The 23,335-nt window shown below is 40.7% G+C and overlaps 4 protein-coding genes across 5 annotated transcripts; 2 read left to right on the top strand and 2 right to left on the bottom strand.

Moving 5' to 3' along the window:
- Positions 1-3,697: 3,697 nt before the first annotated feature.
- LOC135713434 (protein Son-like) lies at positions 3,698-6,819 on the top strand. Its single transcript, XM_065236549.1, has 3 exons — positions 3,698-3,782; positions 3,842-4,575; positions 4,641-6,819. Exons 2-3 carry the CDS (start codon positions 3,842-3,844, stop codon positions 6,655-6,657), a joined length of 2,751 nt encoding a protein of 916 aa, XP_065092621.1. The 5' UTR covers positions 3,698-3,782; the 3' UTR covers positions 6,658-6,819.
- Positions 6,820-12,576: 5,757 nt separating this feature from the next.
- On the bottom strand, positions 12,577-14,675 carry LOC135713502 (zinc finger protein ZFP2-like). Its single transcript, XM_065236636.1, has 3 exons — positions 13,569-14,675; positions 13,470-13,506; positions 12,577-13,171 (listed from the first exon to the last, which is right to left on the bottom strand). The coding sequence occupies exons 1-3, from the start codon at positions 14,536-14,538 to the stop codon at positions 12,604-12,606; spliced, it is 1,575 nt and encodes a 524-aa protein (XP_065092708.1). The 5' UTR covers positions 14,539-14,675; the 3' UTR covers positions 12,577-12,603.
- A 5,951-nt stretch (positions 14,676-20,626) lies between these two features.
- On the top strand, positions 20,627-21,922 carry LOC135713519 (superoxide dismutase [Mn], mitochondrial-like). 2 transcript variants are annotated; one of them, XM_065236653.1, is made up of 5 exons: positions 20,627-20,655; positions 20,728-20,788; positions 20,946-21,048; positions 21,119-21,494; positions 21,564-21,922. In XM_065236653.1, the coding sequence occupies exons 2-5, from the start codon at positions 20,751-20,753 to the stop codon at positions 21,704-21,706; spliced, it is 660 nt and encodes a 219-aa protein (XP_065092725.1). In that variant the 5' UTR covers positions 20,627-20,655; positions 20,728-20,750; the 3' UTR covers positions 21,707-21,922. The 2 variants fall into 2 exon arrangements, with proteins under 2 accessions (XP_065092725.1, XP_065092728.1); XM_065236656.1 differs by lacking the exon at positions 20,627-20,655 and having other exon boundaries at positions 20,711-20,788.
- An 18-nt stretch (positions 21,923-21,940) lies between these two features.
- LOC135713511 (protein Son-like) lies at positions 21,941-22,984 on the bottom strand. The gene is made up of 2 exons (XM_065236643.1): positions 22,898-22,984; positions 21,941-22,832 (listed from the first exon to the last, which is right to left on the bottom strand). Exon 2 carries the CDS (start codon positions 22,817-22,819, stop codon positions 21,944-21,946), a length of 876 nt encoding a protein of 291 aa, XP_065092715.1. The 5' UTR covers positions 22,820-22,832; positions 22,898-22,984; the 3' UTR covers positions 21,941-21,943.
- Between the last annotated feature and the right edge of the window lie 351 nt (positions 22,985-23,335).

Here is a 23,335-nt window from a genome sequence, read left to right as displayed (position 1 = left end):
CCTTTCCCCACATCCAACATCCCAGTGATTTCTCGTGGAAGCGCAGAGGATTTCTCGGTTTCCTTCACAGCGAGTACCACGTCAACACATTCCTTCCCATTCCCTAGTTGACCCGAGGGGGCGACACATCTAAATCTCAATTCCAGATGCTCAAAAAATCTCACACTAGCGAATCAATCTTCGAAAAATCATCTTTCATTTCTCGCATCTACTTGCATCGTGCTTCATCTTTTTGCAGAAAATCTTCAAAATCGACATAAATCTTCCTTATATCTACTCAGCGTGCATGCAGCTAGCCACAGTGAAACACAATCTTTTCTGCATCGTAGATAGAGTCGTCCCCCTCGAGTTGACCTGCATTCGGACACGGCCGGCGCTGGTATTGCTAAATATTAGATCTCCAGTCCTTACACATTGAAGATGAATGTTAGTCCCAAACATCATCTGTTGGGAACTTTTTTCTTACCGTGTACACGGAAAGATGAAATCGACAGTGAGCATTCATAAGGGCGTATACGCGATGATCGATTCTCTTCATCGAATTTCTCTTTGCATTGCTACAGCTAAGCGAAACAATTTTCTAGAATTTGTTCAATGCAGAGCTGTAACAAGTTGTATTAGCTATCAAAAGCAATAGCAAACGTACCGAGAAACGTTAAATCTAGCGAGTTATTAACAAAAGAGAAAATCGATGAAGAGAATCGATCATCGCGTATAGGCCCTTATGCATGCTCACTGTCGAAATAACTCAAAATCGAGATGAAAAGTACACTCAAAAATATTATTAATCTAAGAATAATTAAAATTTATACATTTTATGATTAATCACTATATATACATTGATTCAAATATATATTTTTTCAAAATTATACTAAGTCTGAATACCGGTGAAAAATTCATTCAGTATATATATCGCTGACAGCAAAGCAGTGGAAAATAATTCGAAGTGATGAGTCCATCAATCCCCTCGCGTGCGGAAAGTGCTGAGTGATTGGAATTCGGAGAAATCACCCGACTAAAAGACCGTTGATGCTCGTGTTTGGATCATCAGTCACAATTGTTACTGGGGAACACCGATCCCACTGTGGATTTCTTCCGACGGCTAGAATGTTGTGTGCTTTAGGATCATCGAAGAGGTTCTCGTCAGGTTGTTCGTGGAGACTTGATGAGAGGTCGTTTACTGATCTCGACGACAGAGCATACATTGAACTGCGTCTGAACCAACGCATTCTGGTGAAAGGTATTTCTTTTTATCTAACCCTACCTAAAAAAACCAAGGCCACTTTATATTTCATCTAAATCTTTACAGGCAAACACATCTGTATATTTTAAAAATCCACTTCAAAAGGAATGTTTTTTTGCTTCCGAAAAACGGAACGTTCAACAAACGCAAATAGCTTATCACCATTATCAATCACCGGATACTCGATAACGGCATCATCAATCGACAGATAACGGATTGTGTGCAGCAGTTACTAGTGACTGTCTGATGACAAAACTCCAGAGGCAATAACGTATTCCGGAGCTTATTAATTAAGGAAAGAGATTTATCCCAGCGAACTAAAATCAGTGAAAATTAAAGTAGCACCAGTAAGTAACCTAAACAAATAAAACCATTCACACATTCATTCCACTTCTAAATCCAGGGCAGGTAAATTTGAATGTCGAGTTGAAAGTGCTCATCAATTGTTCCCTCAACCATAACAGACGAAACTGTGAACCTGTTCTGTTGGAACCACTGGAAGGAAATCATATACCGTTGATGGCCGCTGCGGAAATCATTTACCCCTGAGGCCGATGCACGACTATGATGCAATTGGTTCAAAAAAATGCTGCTTGCTGGTTCTGGATTGGTGATATGAAGTTCGTTTTGTCTTGGCTAATAAAATTAATTTGACTTTTATTAATATTTTATTCTATGTCCATGAAAAATACCACTGATAAGAACTGACAGCATCTAAATACATTCGCCCGAATATTCCAACATTATACATTCAACCAATAATCCCAAATTATACTATACCATATATAAACGATTTTTATACTAAGTTCGTATTCTCTCTCTTTATACCGACCTATGCGTCGGTCAGGAGAGTTGCGATTTAGCGTAGCTTTTATACTATTTAGATTTGAATATTTTTTGAGTGTACTTAAAAATAAGTACTTCTCTATCACTACTGTTTTGCGTACAATTTTGTTCTCATTGATGATTACTTTAAACTTAATCTTGAAGTACAACGATAACTCTTACGCTTCGTTAATTGTACTCAAACAGTAGTCTTGAGAGAGTTCATATTTTTGCGAAATTTTTATCTCGATTTTGAGTTGTTTTGTTTTCTTCACTATGAAAGTATCCGAAATCAAGTGTTGCGATTGCACTTGGTTTTGGATGAAAAATCGCAGCGTGCGCCATATGCATTTTGCGTTTTTTGTCGCCTGGCGAAAGCAAAAAACCGACAATTTAATTTAGTGAATGTTGTTCGAAAAAATTTGATTAACTTAATAACGGGCTATTAAATGTGGTAGGTTTACATCTCCCATATGGAAAGTTAAAAAAAAATGTATACATGTATTGAAATTTTTAATTTCTAGGATCTCAAGAGATATAGATGGTGTCCGGATCTGAAGATGTCAGTTTCCCGTGTACTTGGGCATGCGTAGCTAGTCCAGTATTCGCGTTAATTATTCCGAACACATTTGCCAGCGTGATCGGCGAAGGATTGCTGAAGATTGGGAGCATCTCACATGCTAAGAGAGCTAAGAGTAGGTGGATAGTTGATTGAATTTTGCAGTACAAACATTTATAGTTAAATTCATTCTAGATTCTAACACTGGACTGGTTCCCCGACTGATGCAAGCTAAATTCCAACGTCCTATTGGATTTATCGGAACATAGAAAGGACATCGAGTTTGCAGCAAAGAAGTGTGAAATATGCAGCAACAGGGAGTACTGGTACTATTCTCACCAAGATTTTGTTTTAATAATTTTAAGTTCTATTAGTGTTTATAAAAAATCAAAAATAGAACTACTATAACTGATTTGTAATGGTCAATATAAACATTGAAGAACAAAATTAACCATCCAATTTTTATTCAATATTTTCTAAATCAATACTCGATTTTAAATACTTTTTATCCAACATTCGCTCTTCATGAAACAGTTACATTTCACACAACACGAAGTTTTCGCAAAATACTCAAAATTGGATACTTCGCAATGAACTCAATTTTGACTGGTTGCACTTAGCTGTCAAGATGAGTACAAAAGACTTAATTTTGAGTTGTTTCGTCTTTCCGTATACGCCCTTACACGGTAACCGCAAAATACCCAATAATGACTACAAAGTAAGCATTTTCGAGGGAGACTGGGACTACCCATTAAATGAGTAAACAGATTACCCATTTATGAGTATTTGTTATTCAAAAATGAATACTTACTACTTGTTTTTGTAGTTGTAATTACTCATAAATGGGTAAAATTTTACGCATTTATTGGGTAGTCCCAGTTTCCCTCGAAAATGCTTACTTTGTAGTCATTATTGGGTATTTTGCGGTTACCGTGTAACGAATCAATCCGGAATTACGATTCAATGTGTACGTTTTTGGGCACAACTTTACAACTTCTTGGGCACATCAGAAATACCGAATTCTCAAAACTTACAGCATAACAAATTTGTTCGTTTGACAGATGAGAAGTTCTAGAAGAAAATGCAGCAAATGCCGTACAATGTTTGCAAGTTTGATTGAAATTATACTTTAAAATCCATCATTTTGTGCTAAAAGTGAGTAAATCGTACTTATTCTATCATATTCCTTATATTGGAAATATGTTTGCCTTCAGATGAATGAAAGCGAGGACCCAAAGGAAGAAAAAGCTTCCAGCGCCACCACCACCACAAGTTCGACCTCGATGACCACGGCCGAAATGTTCCCGCTGAACATCAAAATCAAGCAGGAGAAAACGACCAGCTATGAGGATTCAAGCAAGTCCGAAACCGTAGACAAACTGTCCATTGATTTGAACTTGTCAAACATATTTTCGTCAACAACGACGACTAAAACGGCACCGACAGCAACCGCAGCAGAAGCGGCTCACGCTGATGAAACAGAAAAGGAAACCAAATCTGTCGAACCGATCAAATCGTCCAACGAGATATTGACGGAACTGTTCAAGGTGTTCAATGCGGCCCCACCGGAAATCGTAGAGGACGATTCCAACGAAGGCAATGAGAAGAAAAAGAAGAAGAAGAAACACAAGAAAAAGTCCAAAAAGAAGAAAAAAGGTGGCAGTGAAGGGGAATCCTCTTCGGCTTCGGATACGGCCGAGGAAGGAGAGATAAAGAAAAAGGTGAAAAAGATAAAGAAAGAGAAGGATAAGGATAAAGAAAAAGACAAGGAGAAGCACAAGAAACATAAGGCGAAGGACAAGCTTAAGGAGAAAGTGGAAAAGGTGCCCGTTAAGACGGAGATGTCCTCGGTGGTGGTGGTTAAGAAGGAACCGAAAGAAAATAGGTACTACTCGCGGGACGGTAGAGATTCCAGGGAGCCCAAGGATTTGCATCATCCTCGTCACAAGTAGGATCAACCCGTGTTTGATGGTTGATTACTTCATGGAAACTAATATTTGATTATTTTTGCAGCTCGCGGGACGACTATCATGTGCGGATTAAACAAGAGAAGGAAGATCGTTCCTATAGAGATTTCTCATATGAAAAAGAACGGGAACGAGACTGGGAACGGGAACGGGAACGAGAAAAAGAGAGGGAGCGAGAGCGGGATCGGATTCGCGAAAATGAGCGCGAGAAAGAAGACCCCAAATCGAGAAATAAGATTCAAATCAAAAGTCTGAAGGACAGTGCCGTTTTTAAGGAAGCTGCTTCCAGGGAAAAGGAAAAGGAACGCGAAAGAGAGAAAGAGAAAACGCGGGAGAAAGATAGGGAAAGAGACCGACGTCCGGATCGGTCGGATTCGAGAGAGCTGAGAAAAAGGCGATCGGATTCGGAAGTTTCTTTGTCCGATGAAGAACCGTACCGGCAGGGCCGGTATTATGACTTTTATCAAAAGAAGTACAACTCGTTCTACGCAAGCTATAAGGAGGAAGAACACTACAGAGATCGGAAGCGAAGGCGAAGTGAGGAGAGGGATAGACATCATAAGACTAGATCCAAATCGAGATCTCGTTCGCCGCAATTTGATAAGCAGAAGTTGTTAGAGATTGCAAGGAAGAATGCGATAACGATGCTTAAAAAAGGAACACTACCAGGTGCTCAAGGATTGGATAAGGAATCTAAGGAGATGCTGATCATGAAGATGAAAACCAGTGGCAAGAGTATTGAAGAATTGACTGAGTACTGTAAGAAGATTTCGGATAAGGAAAACTTGAACGAACTGTCGAGTGTATCATCCGATGACAGTGATCACGATGCGGAAGGGGGATCGAAAGCCTTCCACCATCCTTTCCAGATAAAGGATCCTGGTCCGATTGTGATGAATATCAAGAATTCCGTTCCATTGCAACCGAAAACGGCCGAGCAATCAAAAGCTTTGATGTTGCAATTTCCTGTTTCATCTGGTGCTCAGCACAAGAAGATGGAAAGTGATTGGATGCCAGTAGAACCGAAACCAGCTGCTCCAGTAGCAGTAGTTCGTCCGGAAAAACCTCTTCCTAAGTTTCTACCAACCTCTGCTACGTTTGTCGCATCATCAACGCAACAGCAACCTGCGTACACGCCAGTTAATCCCCCACCCGGACCACAGGTCCTTCCTTCGGATGTACCGCTACCCGGTCCATCTATTGTACCACCTGTCGCTCCAGTTCCGGCACCTGTTGTTTCGGTCGCTCCTGTTGCTCTTCTAGCAATCGAGGCCCCACCTCCGTGTACAACTCCTGTGGGAGTACCAGCAGTTGATACCCCCCTTGTATTTCCGACCAATCCAGAAGCGAATAAACTGGACGTTTCCACCATCATCTCTAATCGTCTGAACGCCATGCGCAAGCTGCAGGATAACCCGGCCGATGCCGAAGCAATCAAGCTGCTCTACAACACCCAGAAGGACATGTCTGCTTGGGCTTCGTCGAAATTCACTCCCGGGCAGTTCTTTGGTTCAACTGGCGTCCAATGTCTCACACCTCGTGAACTTGCCGAAGGGTACCAACCGTGGGCCAAGCGAGACTCCATGAAGCATACCGCTCCCGTTACCGGTGGGATGGGAATGCATCTACTGCAAAAGATGGGTTGGATTCCCGGTGAAGGTCTCGGAAAGGAAAAGAACGGATCGCTCGAACCTCTGCTGCTGGACGTGAAACTGGACAAACGAGGTCTGGTGGCCAGCGCCGAGGATCACCAACGGCAGGTTCAATTCCAGATTCAACAGCAGCACAGCGGACGCCGGGCACGATTTACCAACGTCAAGATCAACACCGACGGCAAGCACCCGGTTTCGATTCTGGGGGAGTACTCGAGCAAGCGCAAATGGATGCCACCGCGGTACGATCTGGTGCACGAAAGTGGTCCCGGCCATGCGAAGAACTTTGTGTTCAAGGTGATCGTCAACGGTCTGGAGTATCAACCGGCCATTGCGAACAATACGAAGAAGGAGGCCAAGGCAACGGCGGCCAAGTTCTGCCTACAGCAGCTGGGTATTTTGCAGTCTTAGAAGGTAGGTGGAACAGGGTGGAACGTGTTTTATTTGTACCTTTTCAGTAAGTTATCCTTTCGCTGTATGTATGCGTGAACAGTGGTGGAATTACTTCTATTACACAGCGGGTACTAACGTCGAACTTGAGAACTTGTATGTCTCCTCAATAAACTAAGTTAATGTGCAGTCCTAATAGTAGACTACTTTTTGACTCATAGAAAGTACGAGAAATGTCCAGTCTAATGTGATAATAAATTAGTCAACGGTAGCTTCTTTACTCATAACTAACTATTGGTACCTATCTGGTCGTCCTGTTGTCCACTTTCGATATCTAATTGTTGCTACTGCCGGTAGATGGCATAACTGTCCCATGTTCCATATGGTTCTGCTATATCTAGAAGAACATTTTAAAAGGTCCTATCTGCTTCGATCGATTCTCTTCATCGCCTTTCTCTGTCGTTAATAAGTGCAATGCTGCAAACGCATTCTCCAGGCAATTTTTGCAATCTTGATTATTCATCAAAACGATTTTTTTCTCTGACATTTTTGCATGCCAAAGTCTTCTTGAAATGCCTGTCCCTTAGTTGAGGCCCTTGAGGACTTTTAGAATGCCAGTTCCAATAATACCACAGAAGAAAGGGTGAAATTTATGGAGTAGGAACTGTGCAGTAAGATTTATTCTTGGGTAGAGCGTCGGGTGGACACCACGTCGAACTATCAGCTTTAGACATAGCAAAAGCTTTTATTGGAGCTTGGATGTCAGATGTCATCTGATAAATGGCTGATTGGGGCCTTGGCGGGCACCTGATGCATTTCGTGAAGAATCTCTTGGCAAACCGCACCTTTCAGGTACTTCTGGGAAACCACCGTTTCGCAACATTCCGAGAGGAGACTGGCGTACCACAGGGTTCGGTTATCGCGGTCACTAATTTGTATAAATGGGGTTTTCGTTAACCTTCCTAAGAGCAACCGTAACGGTACGCTGCTAAACTCATTTTAGCAGCCCTCATCATAGCGCAGCTACCGTATCGGGGGTTGCCATACGAGTAACTAAAATAGCAGTCGGCTTTTCGGTGAGAAGCGCGGTACCAAATTTAGCAGCGCGGGAGAAATGTTGCTATTCGTAGAAATGTCAAAATGCTCACTACCGGTACGAACTACGGCGAGTAAATTGATAACCGCGACAACGACCGTTACGGTTGCTCTAAGGAAATTTACATCTTTGTGTACGCTGATGACATTATCCTCGTGATCACTCACAAAACCATAAAGGCACTACATAGAAAGATGGGCGCTGCCACAAGGGCAGTCTCCCTGTGGACGTCACTGACTGGCTTCCAACTCTCAGCCGAAAAATGCACACTGGTGCACATCTGCTCTCACCATCATCTTTACACTCCCGTCTGTATCAATGGTACAGCTATTCCCATCAGGAGGTCAGCCTGTATCCTCGGAGTTCGAATTGACCGATATTTGACCTTTTCTGCCCACTTCGACGAAGTCAAGAACGCCTGCAAGACACGTCTTAATCTGCTACGATCCATCGCGGGTCGACACCCAGACAGTAACCGGCCCATTCGGCTTCGAGTTGCTAGAGTAATTTTGGAATCACGTTTCCTTTAATGGAATCGAAGTTACCTGTCTCGCTCGCGAACAACTTATTACAAAACTAGCCTCTACATACCATCAAGCCATCCGTATCTCATCCGGCCTACTACCATCCACACCTGCAATTGCAGCTTGCGTGGAAAGTGGAGTACTACCATTCAACCTTCTAGTTACTCAGACCATCTGCAACCGATCAATTGGCTTCGAGGAGTAGACAGCTGGCTCAGATGAAGGAGTTTTCCTCTTTACCGAGGCCAAACAACTCCTTTCAGTGTTTTGCAGTTGGGTGTGGTGAAATTCGTACATACCCGGTTGATTGTGGAAATCCGTATCACAAAATTGCCCACCGATTCCTAGATGCGACCCTCCTCCCAGATGACCATGGCAATGCAGGAAGTATTACAACAAAGGTAATTGCTATTAGGTATTTTTGCAAACAGTGACAGATAGCGGACATGAAGAACCAGTGGAGGTGCCGGGCAAAGGCGTTATATCCCAGACAAATAGTAAGTTACAAATTCACTGTTGTCGTTGTCGTAGGCGCCGTCGTAATCGCCGTAGGCAGTACCGTTAGTATATTTAAAATTAACCATCAACCGCTAAAAATATGAACTATCGCGTATTTCTGTTGTTCATTACATGCCAAGTGAAATTCTAGAACGTAATTTCATTTGAATAGCTTGTTTAACCTGGTCTTAAACAATCGTCACGTCGGTCATAGCTTGTTATGATTGCCTGAACCATGCGTAAAGAGAAAATCGAAATATTGAACGTCGCGTCAAAGTGGATCTTAATGAAGGCCCAAGGACAACCAGAAGTCGTATAACAATGTACAGACAGTATTGTAAATTGCTACAGTTTAAGTCAAAATCGCATATAAGAATGGCATACCTCGCATTATGTTTAAGTTAAATCGTATAGAATGCAAATTTCCAACCTATATGCGATGACTCATTTTTCCGTCGTACTGTATCACAAATTAAATCGGATTACATCGTAAGACTTTTCAAAATGAATTTGTTATTACATATTAAAACGTATATGATGTTAAATCAACTCGTTTAAAATTAAATGAAAATATGCACATATATGGCCTCCACTTTTGTACGTATAAGCCATTTCTTTGCATTCTATACGAATTGTTTGTTTGTATATCACGAAAACAACTTTGAATATACGTGCAATCTGGTTGTCTGCCCAACAAACAATTTTAGCTGCAGCTTAGCTTATACAGACAAAAATTAGCTGCATAAGGCAAATTTTGACTGTATAAGCTTATCTGCAGCTAAAATTGTTTGTTGGGTGGGTACTCTTTCGTAGCTTTTAGTTTTAGGATTTCAATGATCGTCGATTGCAGTGGCTTGCTTACTAAGCAGAAAAACGCGGCCCCAGGTCCTTTCATATTAAAAATGTATGGTAAGATCGCTTATTTATCGTGTATTTTGTAAAACTTTTCGTTGTCGTCGGTGCCGGGTTTGAATAGTTACAAAAACTTGAGTAACGCTATAATGTGATATGAGGGGCTTGGTGGCCTTAGAGCAACCGGTTTTGCTTACTGAGTAGAACATCATGAGTCTAATTTCAAGCCCATCCACATTCAAGATTCGTCAATCGTTTTATTTGTTAGCATGACTACATGGTAATAACAGCAACTCGATGATAAAAAGGGAGCTCGTCTGCCTAGTGGCAAATGTATTGAAGACCGTGGGTTCAATCCCAAGCTCCTACGCGTTATGTGATTGTTAGGACATCAGTTCAGCTTATCGTTTACCAAAACGAACCCTGCTGCAAACCCAACCCAATTACCCAATATCCCAGTGATTTCTCGTGGAAGTGCAGAGGTGTTCTCGGCTTCCATCAAAGCGAGTGTCACGTCAACACAATCCTTCCCCTTCCTTTCTTGACCTGTGTTCGGGCGCGTCCAGCGCTGGTATTGCTTAGTTTGAGATCACCAGTTTTAACACATTGAGGATGATTGCTAGTCCCATGCATCGTCTATTGGTTCTCTGTGTAATTACAGCTGGTCTGGCAATAACAGAGTAGCAACCGTGGGCGGTCAATCATGCTCATGCTTACCGAGGCCAAACAACTCCTTTCAACCATCGCCAATCTGGAGCTCCCCCCGGTGTCTAGCATACATAGGTGTGGAGTCAGAGATTGGAACCTGCCCGGGCCCATTATCATTAAGTTCAAGGCATGATCCAACTCTACGGCACTTGTGAGATCAACTCCAGAAAACCAGATACTGTAACCACTGCATCCGTTACTCCGATGGATCGGTTTCCCGTGAAGGGGTTGGCATCGGCATCACGGACCCCCCAAATGTGCGTACTTCATCGACTTTCAGACCAGTACACTATATTCTCGGCAGAAGCGGTCTCTGCTTTTAATGCTGCTACGACTCCCTCAAACGGACTCCGCAAGTGTAGTTCTAGCCCTCAACTCAGACACTATCAAGCACTCATGCATCCAAGCCATTCATCGGCATGCTTGGCATACACAGTTCTGCTCACGAACTGCTCATTTGCACAGAGTTGACGAAACATAGTTCTGTTTGAAGCAGTCGATAGAATAGAGTTTAAGCTTTTTAAAGATATGTAAAAAAAAGAAGGAGATAGTTGAAGATGCTAATTTCAAATAACAGACTGTAGTGGTAATTTTTATACGATAGATGGAGTAGATGAAAGCATAGAGTTGATAGTTCCGTTAGAGTACGGCAGTGTGAAGGTTGTATATAGATATTAGACAAGCGAGCTAGGACAACTTTTAAGGAAGGTACAAATCGGTTTTTTTCATCTCTCTTTACCAAACTCCCCCTTTCTTTTTGCCAGTGGTGGCGGGGGGGACACCCCTCACCATCCCTCTCCAAAGGGGGAGTTTGGTAAAAAGAGAGATGAAAAAACCGATTTGTACCTTCCTTAAAAGTTGTCCTAGCTCGCTTGTCTAATATCTATATACAATCTTCACACTGCCGTACTCTAACGGAACTATCAACTCTATGCTTTCATCTACTCCATCTATCGTATAAAAATTACCACTACAGTCTGTTATTTGAAATTAGCATTTTCAAATATTTTCATCTGCCGCCATTTTGAACAAAAAAATACACAAAGACATTTTTCACACTATGAGGTCACTTAAAATTTACATGAACTTCACTTAACATTTACCAGTATGACACTTGAACTCCATCAGTCAATCTAGTGGAATTTATTATCATGTCATTGATATTTATGTGCAGCATGTAATTCTTATTGTATTCCTATTTTTGAAAGGTTACCTGATTTTTCAGGTGAAATTTACGTTTCTCGTTAGTTCAGTGTAAGACTGAATTAAATTTTTCCAATCGATAAAAATACACTTAGCTCTTTCTGCAAGCCATCCAAACTGTTTGCCCCGCATCGTACGATGGTCACGTCGGTCGTCCGGTGAGAACTACTTACATCGCATCGCTCGTCGTTAATTTTGGAAGTCAGCGAATTCTCTATGTCGCTCGGTTGCTGACTCGCGTCCTACATCTCTCCAACCTTAAAATTGTTACAAAGAATAGAATCCCAATAATACAAATTTTGGCCCTGAATTGGCCATACAAGCACAGACAACAAACATTTAACGATTAATTTAAAAGTATCGTAGTTGGTAGTATCGCCACCTGTGGTGCGTGTAGTCATTTCCCTTGAGATTTACGTTTACACACTACCGCCATCTTTTCAGCGTACTGTTGTACGACAATGTTTTATAGTGAGAAATATTTAGTGCATGTCGTAGTACCTCTTTACTAGAAAAATAATGAGGTATTCCTCTTCGATGCAGTTAAATCATAGATGCACTTTTCACAAGAAGCCTAATTCATTGTGATGTTCCGCATGATTCGAAGCGTTCTGGGACCTTTTCAAAGACGCGGCCTCTCATCAATCAAAATAGGTCTTACATGATTCCTCATTCAGTTGTGATGCTCCGTACCATTTGAAAAGTTCTGGAACCTCCACAAATATGCGCCTTTTTACCAATCAAAATAGATCTTCTTAGTGACAAAAACAAGCGATGATACTGATATTTGATTATGCAGCAGAACCCTGTCCAGAACGTTTTCTTGTATCCAATCCAATCCAATCAAAACCGAGATTCATAACCGTCAACAAGAAGAGCGTACAGCCAGAGTTCGATGTGCTAGATCTTATACCAGTAACGCACCACGAAAACGTGATCTACCAGCGTTACTGAGTATAATGCTGCAGATGCTGCTGTGTCAGGGAGTCCGTCATCATTTAAGAAGTGCACATATTTAAATGAGTAATTATTTTCCATAATACAAAATCCGCTCCTAACACGACAAACACTGAAAAACAAATACTTTTAACAGTCACCTTCTTTTCCATCAGCTATCTTATCCTGTTCTTTTTGATCGTCTTCTTCTGCTTCTTCTTTCTTCTGCCCATCAGCTATCTTATCCTGTTCCTTTTGCTCGCCTTCTTCTGCTTCTTCTTTCTTCTCTCCATCTTCCATTTCCGCATCTGGTTCGCCCTCTTCATTAGTATCACCCTCAACCTTATCCTCGCACTCGCCCTGATTTTGCTGCTGCTGCTGTTTTTCCTCTTCGAATCGTCTGCCCAGAGCATTAACAATGGTGAAATGATTCATAACTTTCGCCTTGGCGTATTTTTCATTCAGCTTGTCCAGGAGCTCGTTTGCACCCCGGTTGCCCGGTTTAAAGTGCACCTTGTAGTGATTGCGAAGATCCGTTAACAACCTAAATGAATCCTTGCAAAGCTCGCACTTGTATGGCTTATCACCCAGATGGTTCCGGCTGTGTTTAACCAGATCGTTACTCTGAGCAAAGGCACGGTCGCAATAGTTGCACTTGTACGGTTTTTCGCCAGTGTGGGTTCGCATGTGCCGCTTCAGATGGCCGGATCCGAAGAACCTGTCGAAGTAGGTAGCAACTATTAGAGAGTGTTCATCAAACATACTTGGGGTGGAGGTGGAGACGAAAGCATCTTCTATTCTGATTCAGGTGTGGGCCTCTCTGCCGTTATACTAGTAAGTGTCCCATGGTCCATAAGGATTGCATGGGAAACTTATGCGTATAACGGAAGTTCTGAAGTTTTGTTTCTGAATTATTCAAATTTGGGTTATTTGCATTTTTTTTTTCTCTAAAAGTATGTCGATTTATGTAAAGCAAAGTGCATTTATTTCAAACTAGACTAGATACTGCTACTTACCTCATGGAACATTCAGTACAACCATATGGACGCTCTCCTAAAATAAGCAAGTAGGTTACAACATCAACGGAAACTCCCAAAATATATTCTCTGCCATACCCGTGTGCTTTGCCGTGTGACTAACTAACGAGTATTGCGAAGTAAACCGCGACCCACAGATATCGCAGGCAAAATTCCGCTCCCTGGTGTGTGTCTGCATGTGCTTTTTCAGGCTGCTCTTCGAGTAGAATCGCATCGGACACTGTTCGCAGATCACATTGCGCTGACCGGTATGCTTTACCACATGCACCTGTAACGCAGCGGAACATGGAAATGTTTGATCGCACTGATCGCACTTGAACGGGGTATAATTGACATGGTTACGGGCATGAAGCCGGAGACCCGTAGAAGTCGAAAACCGCTTCTTGCATACTTCACACGAGTGCTTTTTACCCGTCCGATGGAACAGTCGATGATCTTCCAGTTGGTTATAGCTGAAAAATACGTCGTCGCATTCCTGGCAGGGTTTGATCGAATTTGCATGATTGGTTTTCATATGCTTTTGGATTGTCTTTTTCGTCTTGAAGGTGGCATCACACAGTTCGCATTTTCGAATTGGGGCACCGATGGGGTAGATTCTTCCCGTTACTTTCAGATAGTCGTTGGTTGGATCTACTTTGGTTGATTCAGTCGATCCAGAGGTACCGCCGTCCTCAGTTTGAGGTTTATCTTCAGCCGTTTCGGGACATGGAATTGCAACGTCGTCTTCCATCAATTCTCGCTGAATAATAATCATCTCCCATAGCTTGCGATCGCTTTCGATGCAAGTCTCATGTAGTTCATATGCTGCTAAAATTTTTAGCTTACAATTAAAGCATACGACCTTGGGCATTCCAAATGATTCCCTTGCCACCTGTTCGTGGATTTCTTCACTGTCGAATACCGATGCACAGATTGCACTTAGCATCGTGTGCAGACTTGGCCGAACCGGGTCCGGCGATTTGTAGATGTATTCCATATTTTTGCCCACGGCATTCTTCACGCAAACTCGACACAGTCTGGACGCGTCAGTGTCTACCTGGAAGTTCATTGTACCCACAGTAGTAAATTCCACACAGATTTATATTTAAAACTTAATGAATTCTAATCGATCACAACAACACAAGTTATTACAATTCACACAACACGAAAAAGATTTAAAAAATAATATTTTTTTCTAATGTGCTTTGTATGTTTTCTTTTTGTGCTGGACTGCGCTTGTTGACAAAAAATAATCATAAACAGGGTGGCCAGATATTTTTTTTCATTATCGGTAGCTTCTCAAAACGTTTATCGGTAGTTATCGGTAGGCCATCTTAAGAAGGTTTTCCCGATACTTGAAACCTTTGTGAGCGGGGGGGGGGGACTCTGCTTCAGAAAAATATTCTGTCCTTTAGTTATTCTGCTTTAAACTAGTCGAAATCAATATTTATAATTCTAATGCTAGTTCTGACTACACGGAAAACAAAACATTGGTATTGAACATTTTTCAAGATTACAAAAAATCTGTGATTCTCGGTAGGAAAAGTGAAAAATCGGTAGTTTTTAACCCTTCGTCTGTGAATCGGTAGGGATCCCGAAAATCGGTAGGACTACCGATAAATCGGTAGGTCTGGCCACCCTGATCATAAATGTCAATGCAATTAGGGATGTTCGACTATCGTCTAATATCAAATCAATGGATCACAGTATGCTGTCAGTTTTGATCTCACAACTACCACAGATAACAGACATCCAAGCTCGGTCAGAAACTTGTGTAAAGTTAAGTGGAAACGTCGCCGTTACGTAGCGCTAGCATCTCCTGATTTCCTCTATAAATTTTCCACTTTCGACCAATTTGACGCTAGTATCGATAAATTTTCGGATGAAAACTACCACTTGGCGCTACCAGCACTTAGTGTCTAATGTAAGTTGAGCAACGCCAGCGCCATCATGTTGTCAAAGAGGGTTTTTAAGTAGGGAAGTCACCGTTAGTGGCCCTTATGTCGAATAGGAATCTTTACACAAGTTTTTACAGAAATTTAGTTCGAGCCTCAACGTCTGTTCTCTGTGCAACTACTGATAGTACGGTGCCACTTCCCGAAAAAAATAACAACAAAAATACATTAAAAAACAATGAAACAATAAGACGAAAATTATTGTCTTAACAATAATTTATATTGTTACCCTCCCCTTGGCTAGTTTTTGCACCTTGTTGTTGGTGGGCGGGCTTAATTTCATGCTTTATAGTGGAGTGTTGGAGACGGTAGGTTTATGGTCGGCGTTGCTGGCTCATGCCGCGATAGAATGGCGTCATGGGCAGGCAATGGGGATTACTAAGCTTCCCCTCTCTGATAAACCACTGCATGAGAGAACCAAAGATCTAGTCTAGCAGTGATAGTATCACACTTGTTACTCCTTTAATTGAGAGACGCGTCGTAGTACGCTTACGTATAGGCACTGACGTTGGGTACGATACTGGCGGGTTTTGCCGCAAATCACTCTTATTTTATGAATTTCAGTTTATTTACGCGCTGCAAGGTACGTGAAAGAGCTCGGCACAATCGGTGTTGATGTTGGCTCGCTTGTAACTTTTTTTGTTGGGTTTTCGAAAGAAATTGATCGAAATTGTACCAAAAGTGCTTCTGAACGATTTTCGCAGTTGGGTGTGGTGAAATTCGTGAATTCGCGGTTTATGTTCAGTGAAAATTCCGTGTCACAAAATTGCTCACCGAGTTTCCTTTTGTGCCGTTCGACGACGACAGGTTTGCGAGAGAAAAATAAGCATCGGGAATTTGCTCCCGGATGTATTGATTTGGTGAGTACGTTCCAGTTGAAGATTGCTCTTATACATATCTCGATTGCATTTTCGAGGGGACGTTCGGAGAGCTTTGAGATTTAGTCGTTGTTGCATTTGCGGGCAGATGAGTTGGTCGCCGGTAAGGGCCAGTAAGTGCTGCCAGCAGATGAATCAAGAGGTATTCGAAACAAAATTGATAAGAAATGTCCATTCAAATCGATTTAATACAGTTGAAAAAATTTCAAAACTATATACGTGCCAGATTTGGAAATAATATTTTTTGAATCTGGAAGTGTGTTTGTGATACCATTATCCATTTGATAAAGGTAGAGTGAACATGCGGGGCTTATTGTAAGTAAAAGTGACCTCGGAGTGGTCGTGAATTACCAGGCATTCTGAAATGGGTCACTGGAGCTGCAATAGAGCTAACACCTTCTAACTCCCGGACTAAACCTGCTTTAATTTAAGGGTAATAAAAAGCAGTTTTCTTCCATAATAACACTGCCGGACAGTGGGGGTTAGATTGTACACACACACACAAATCACTCTTATTTTATTTATTTTTACGCAGACAGATTTATTTGGGTTTGCAAGGGAATTATACTATTGAAATATTTCAGAAAGTGCCCAACGGTGCTCCTTCTATTTGCGTGACAAGCTTTCATTGTTGTTTTCATTGAAGTATTACTCAGGAAACAATGTTAAACATCATTTTTGTAATGGTATTGTAACTAATCTTATATGTGCTTCATTTTGATTTGGGATAAGTGTTTGAACTATGGCTCGAGATTTCCACTGTGGTGTGCTTCTATTGTGACTTACCCATACATAATTTTGTGATGTGACATAGTGGAAGCGTGTGAACATAGTTGGAGCATATACCCTATATAATTTAAAAAATCAGCTTGGAAACTAACTTCAAAATGAAGCATTTTAGTCACATGAAGGTGTTACGTGGGTCGAACTAAGATATAATAAATAGGTATAGGCTTAAATCAAAAGTACTTGAAACACGTTTAATTTTAGATTACAAGCACAAGTGCAGGTACTTAATAGAGCATGGGTTATGATTGATTAGGTGAATTAGAGCTTTTAATAATTTATTAAATTAGACTAATGAGATATCATAATCATCAAATGAACTTAAATAAGAAACTTCAGAAAGTCTAATGACATTAAGTAGATTAACAAAAGAATTAGGATGCGGGGGGTCCGCTTAGGGAGGCAACTAACCTTTAAAGTTGTAGAATAAATCTTCTTATTTAGTCTTGAACTTTAAAAAGAAAACGCAGGCAGACCAATAGCATTTAGCAGATTAACAAGGAGAGGAATAGTAGTTTAGGAAATAAGTAAAAGTAGAGGTATGTGACAATTAATAGCTTTTAAACTTTTGGAGGTATTGTACTCCCCTGAGTTTTTTGTACTCGATTACTATATAATTCTCTCAATACTTATGGTTTAGATTTCAGTGATTTTTTATTACATTTTGAAGAGGTTATGTCTACAGTCATGTACAAAAACTGAACACACTAATCCAGGCCTTTGTTGATTGGTAATTTTTGGACTACCAAAACCTAGTTAAAAAACTATTTTTATTCATAAGTTTTTATTTATACATTAAAATATCATAATAGCTAGCCTAATAATGGATAACTAAACAGCGTATCGAAGAAATTACATAAAATTATGTGTTTCCGTTAATTTAGAGTCCGTTTTCGGCAGCACATGTCTTTAGTTTCCGGAATATGAATCAGAACTGTTCGGTAAAACACAGCAAAAAAAAATGTAATATCGATCAACGGTATTCAAGCTGATGTATGAAATAAGTAAGTAATAGCAAAAAAATAGATGCATTATTATATCTCTGGATGTGATTTTGTTCGCAAAATCGATGTATTACGTACAACGTAATATTACACAACAAGCGGAATGACCTCTGTGCAGCTGTTTGGATGTAATATTCAATAACTGTTTATTTTTTCTATAAAGCTAAAAAATCAGTGAAGTTTTCAAAAAAATCATACATTTGTTCCGAACATGTACAAATTTTATTCAGTTAATGTCTTTTAATGACAAAAATTTAATTTGTCAATTTGATTGATTTCTCACTTTTAACGGTCATTTGAATATTCTACCGACTTGTTAAGCTGTTCAAAAACCCAGTGAAATTCTACCTACATCGGTGATCTGTATTCACTGTGAAGTGGAAATTATTCGAAAATTCAGCTTAGATCTGCTCAAAAACTAAAACAAATTCTAGTTAATAATAATGGCGCAAATTTCTGACCTTCTAATATTTGTTTTATTTTTCAGATTCTCAAATATGCGCAGTGATCATATTACTTAAAAACTTGTTGCCTCCTTCTAAAGTGACGAAGGATTTCAAACCAACGGCATTGTTCGGACAGGAAGATATAGTTGTATTCGTGGAAACAGAAGAGGATATCCCACACGAGATCCCACATAAGGTGGACGAAATCAACTCAAAGTATGCAGAGTTGGGATTCACACCTGTACCACGACTTGTCTTCGTTGGATCGTCTGCTGCAACATTGAAAGGGAAATACTACGTTGTATTTAAAGATCTGGCGTATTAATTGGACTCAGTTGCGAGAGCTATAGACGTACTTGTCAAAACGACGCTAGTGTTCGGTGCTGAATTTTCACGAATTACACGCCTCGTATGGAATTTCATCTGTACCTATATTTACGAAATTCCAGATCTAGCAAACTATGCACTGGTTTTGAAACTGGTCGCTGAGCTGCACGAAGTTAATTAGCTTCATCATGTTCAGCTGCATGATTAACGGTTGCGAATCCATTGCTGAATCGTCAAGTGCCTACATAGATCACCTAACAAATCATCACAAGATTCCACGAGACTACCGATATCAATGTAGTTATCGAGGGTGTATTCAAATAGCATCTAATTGGACCACTTTCAAACGCCACATATACACGCATGGTAAACGTTTAAAAAGTTGCCAGCAACATATCAGAGCACCAAGGATTGACAACACTCATGCTGAGATCGACAACATGCATGTTGAGATTTCTGTGGAGGGAACATCAACTAATTCTACGAACCCATCGATTTTCCAGTCCACCACTACAAGCTTCAAAGAAAATTTATTAGAAATAGATGATCAGTCAGTAAATTTAACGCTTTATCTTCACAGTAAAACTAACTTGACAAGAGAAAATGTTGTGGATATTCAAAAAAACATTGGTAAATTGAATTCTCAGACAGTAAGCAAAATAAGAAACCTTCCTTTAAATATCGATGATCCACAAACGGAATACGAGCTAAATACCTACCTGAATAAATTAGAAAGCGGATTCGATTTTATCAATACAGACTATAAAGTTTTCAAATACCTAGAAGAGAAAAAACTATTTGAAATGCCTTCTTTAGTTAGAATTGATGAAGCATCAACACTAGAGTCTGAATGCCGACTTCAAATTGAGGATTTAAGTATCGAAACTAGTAAAAGTTATGTAGTAATTAGCTCTATTGAGTTTCAAATTCAAACTTTTTTTCAAACTGACAATATTCTAAGAGATACGATCAAGAATACTTTTGATTTACAACAATCTAGTTCAATTAAAAACATCGTTAACGGAAAAGTTAGGCAGGAAATTATTGGCAAGTACCATTCAAATACAGTAATACCAACAATCAATACGAAACTAACGATTTTAAATTGGCTCACCACTTTAGTAGCCTATTGGTCCCAAGCAAACGATTAACGTACCCTATTCTAGTTGAAATTCTATTACTACACTATGTTTGTTTTGATTCGCTATGAAAGTTTGACAGATAACATCAGGGGTGTGTGGATTCATGCAGAACATGCAGGGGTGAGTGAAATAGCTTGGGACTGCTTGGGACCGTTGTTCTGGTACTGAGTGAGCCAAAAATAATAATGATTTTCTTCGGGACCCAGTGGTCTTAGAGTTACCTCTATGATTGAAGCCAGGCCTGCTGGGGTGAGAGGTAATCACGCTTACCACTACACCACCGGCACCGCTCTATTGATTAATTGATCTTAGTTGGTTAATTAATGGCACCAAGAATTGTGCAAAATCTTGCGATGCACTGAATTATTATTTTGCACGTAAATCGAATCAAAAATAAAAGTCATGTGAAGCAAGGGTTGCAAGATAATTTAAATTCTCCGCCCATCTGAGTATTCCTAGTTAGAACCAAATCGAAATGAATACACGGACACCCCTAACGATAACACTCACAGTCTTTTCAAATCTATAACCAGAACGCAGCCAATCATTATTCTAATTAGACATCCAGCTGACGTTCGACTAACCGGCAGAACAGTTAGTGAGAAGCTTGTGCTCATCGTGCACAGACATTGGATTTCTGTTGTTCAGGTGCATATTACAAATAATGCAGAATTTTTATTTCTAAAAATACAGTTTAAAAGTATCTCCTTTCCATTGCAGATCGATAAATCGTGCAGTTGAATATGTTGGCTCTACGCAGCGCTGTTTTGGGAACTGCCAGGTAAGAAAGATGTCGACTTTCCTCCAATATGCTGCCTGATAAACCATTATCGCCGAATGTTATGTAAACGGTTTGAGCGATTATAAATACCCATCAGTTGCGTCTATATGTACCATTCGGGGATTGATTAAAATGTTTATTTACTTTTACTTTGTAGAAATGTTCCGGCCGTGTTGGGATGCCGCAGCAAGCACACCCTGCCGGATTTGCCGTACGACTTTGGCGCTTTGGAGCCGGTCATCTGCCGTGAAATCATGGAGGTTAGACTTTGGTTGACGACACAAAGCTTTTCAAATTGATTCTATTAAAGGGGGCTATTGTTTCTTCAAGGTTCACCACCAAAAACATCACAATGCCTACGTCACGAACTTGAACGCCGCTGAAGATCAACTGAAGGAGGCCGTGGCCAAGAATGATACTTCGAAGATTATCCAGCTGGGCGGTGCGATCAAGTTCAACGGCGGTGGTCACATTAATCATTCGATCTTCTGGAAGAATCTTTCACCGGAACGCTCGGATCCGTCGGCTGAGCTGAAGAAGCTGCTGGATCGGGACTTGCAAGGTTTGGAAAACTTCAAGAAGGAAATGAAGGCCGCTGCCGTTGCAGTCCAAGGTTCCGGTTGGGCTTGGTTGGGTTATAATAAGAAGACGAAATCTCTGCAGGTTGCTGCCTGTCCAAACCAAGACCCACTGGAAGCCACTACTGGTAAGAAAGATTTGAATGTCGCTTGGAAACCTATTATAGGTAATGTGATTTTTTTTTTAATATTTATAGGCTTGGTTCCACTTTTCGGAATCGACGTTTGGGAACATGCTTACTACTTGCAGTACAAGAACCTGCGACCAAACTACGTCGATGCCATTTGGGATGTCGTCAACTGGAAGGATGTCTCCGAGCGCCTGGCGAAGGCACAATAAAACCGAAAAACGTGTGCTTAAATATGTGCTTGTAACGATTAGGTAGGGGCCCTCAAAATTTACATTGTACACACAAAAAAAGATGTAACTCAAAAGTAAAAAAAAAAAACATTAAATTTGGGCCACACATAAGGGTAGTTCATTTATTATCATATAATACGGGATAACATGAAAATTTATCGAGTAATTTGATGCAAATTATCCATTAATCACAAACAAAATTTAAAGCTTTACAGCTTATTCCTTGGATAAAATGCCCAACTCCACCAAACACTTTTTGGCCGCCTCCAGCCGAGCAATTTTTTTCACGTTGCTTCCCTTGTCAGCCGTGTAGTCAACTCCGTCAACCGACACCTTAAACACAAAGTTCTTGGCATGGACCGGTCCTTCATCAACTACTGCTTCGTACTTGGGAGCTTCCAGCTTGCGCTTGCTGCAATATTCTTCCAGAATCGAAACTGGATTTTTGCCCTCGGTGACTAGCTTGATCGATGCCATCTGTAGCTTTTGGCCGCCTTCCGATTTTACGCTGACCGGAACCTTCAGCTCCTTCTGCCCAACATGTAGTCCCCGTTTGTTCATTTTGATATCTGGAAACGATGGCTCCAATTCACCATTTTCGCATCGACCGAGACCCTGGCCCGGATTCCAACCCATCTTCTGCATCAGGGTCATTCCACGGTGACCCGCGTAAGGAGCCGGTCGCTGCAGCGAATCACGTTTGACCCATGGTTGATATCCGCGGTTCTTCCTCTTGCCGCTGTTAGATTCATTGTTAGCATATGAAAATGGGACGTGCGAGCTCGTGTCCGATGAGATAATGGGATTGTACTGAAAGTTTAATGCAGATTGCAACTGCGATTCGTATTCGTAGGAGTTTGACGGATTATTATTGTTGGCCGAGTAGGATCTACTGGCGGAATAGTTGTAGTTGAAGTTCGACGAATTATTTCCCCCGCTGGTAGATGAATTGTACATGTAGTATGGGAGATTCGAAGAACCAGATCCGGAGTTATTGTAATTAGTATTATTGGAACGACCCGAGTTCATGTTGTATTGAGTGTAGTCGTTTCTCGATCCGGATGTTGGAGACACTCTGGCAGTCGGCTTCATTTACTGCTTTTCGCTAGGAAATGAAATAGCTATAACGCAATGGTAAACTACTAGTAACTGTTGTTTCCTGGACCTTACCTGCAATTTTATCAGATCAAGTAAGATTAAATTTGTTTATCGGGTTTTGATTTGTTAAATCGATACACGGTAGATGCTATCAACAGCTAGCACCAGCTATACACTTCAAAATAACAATAATGCAAAAAATACATTTTTTAGGACTTTCTTATTGGAAAATGCTGTCAGTTGGTGTTTAAAAAGTACGCTTATTCGAAACATATTACTTTTTGAAAGAATTTATCCTTTTCATTTAACAATACCGGAGAACTTTGAAATTTGGGCGTAATTGCTTTTGTAAACAAACACGTCAATCGCCGATTTCTCGTGAGTAAAAGAACAATCTTGCAAACAAACTACACCAAATGATAGAGAAACCATTTCTCTACCTGTTTGTGTTGTTAATTTTTTATTCTGAGCTTTAATTCGCGAGAAATCGGCAAATTATGTGTTTGTTTA

The sequence above is a fragment of the Ochlerotatus camptorhynchus genome, unplaced genomic scaffold, assembly GCF_037179485.1.
Source record: "Ochlerotatus camptorhynchus isolate MF236.1 unplaced genomic scaffold, CSIRO-AGI_Acam_v1.1 ptg000041l, whole genome shotgun sequence".
Classification (NCBI taxonomy): Eukaryota; Metazoa; Arthropoda; class Insecta; order Diptera; family Culicidae; genus Ochlerotatus; species Ochlerotatus camptorhynchus.
The sequence above is the reverse complement of the archived record's forward strand: the minus strand, read 5'-3'. Positions and strand labels throughout refer to the sequence as shown.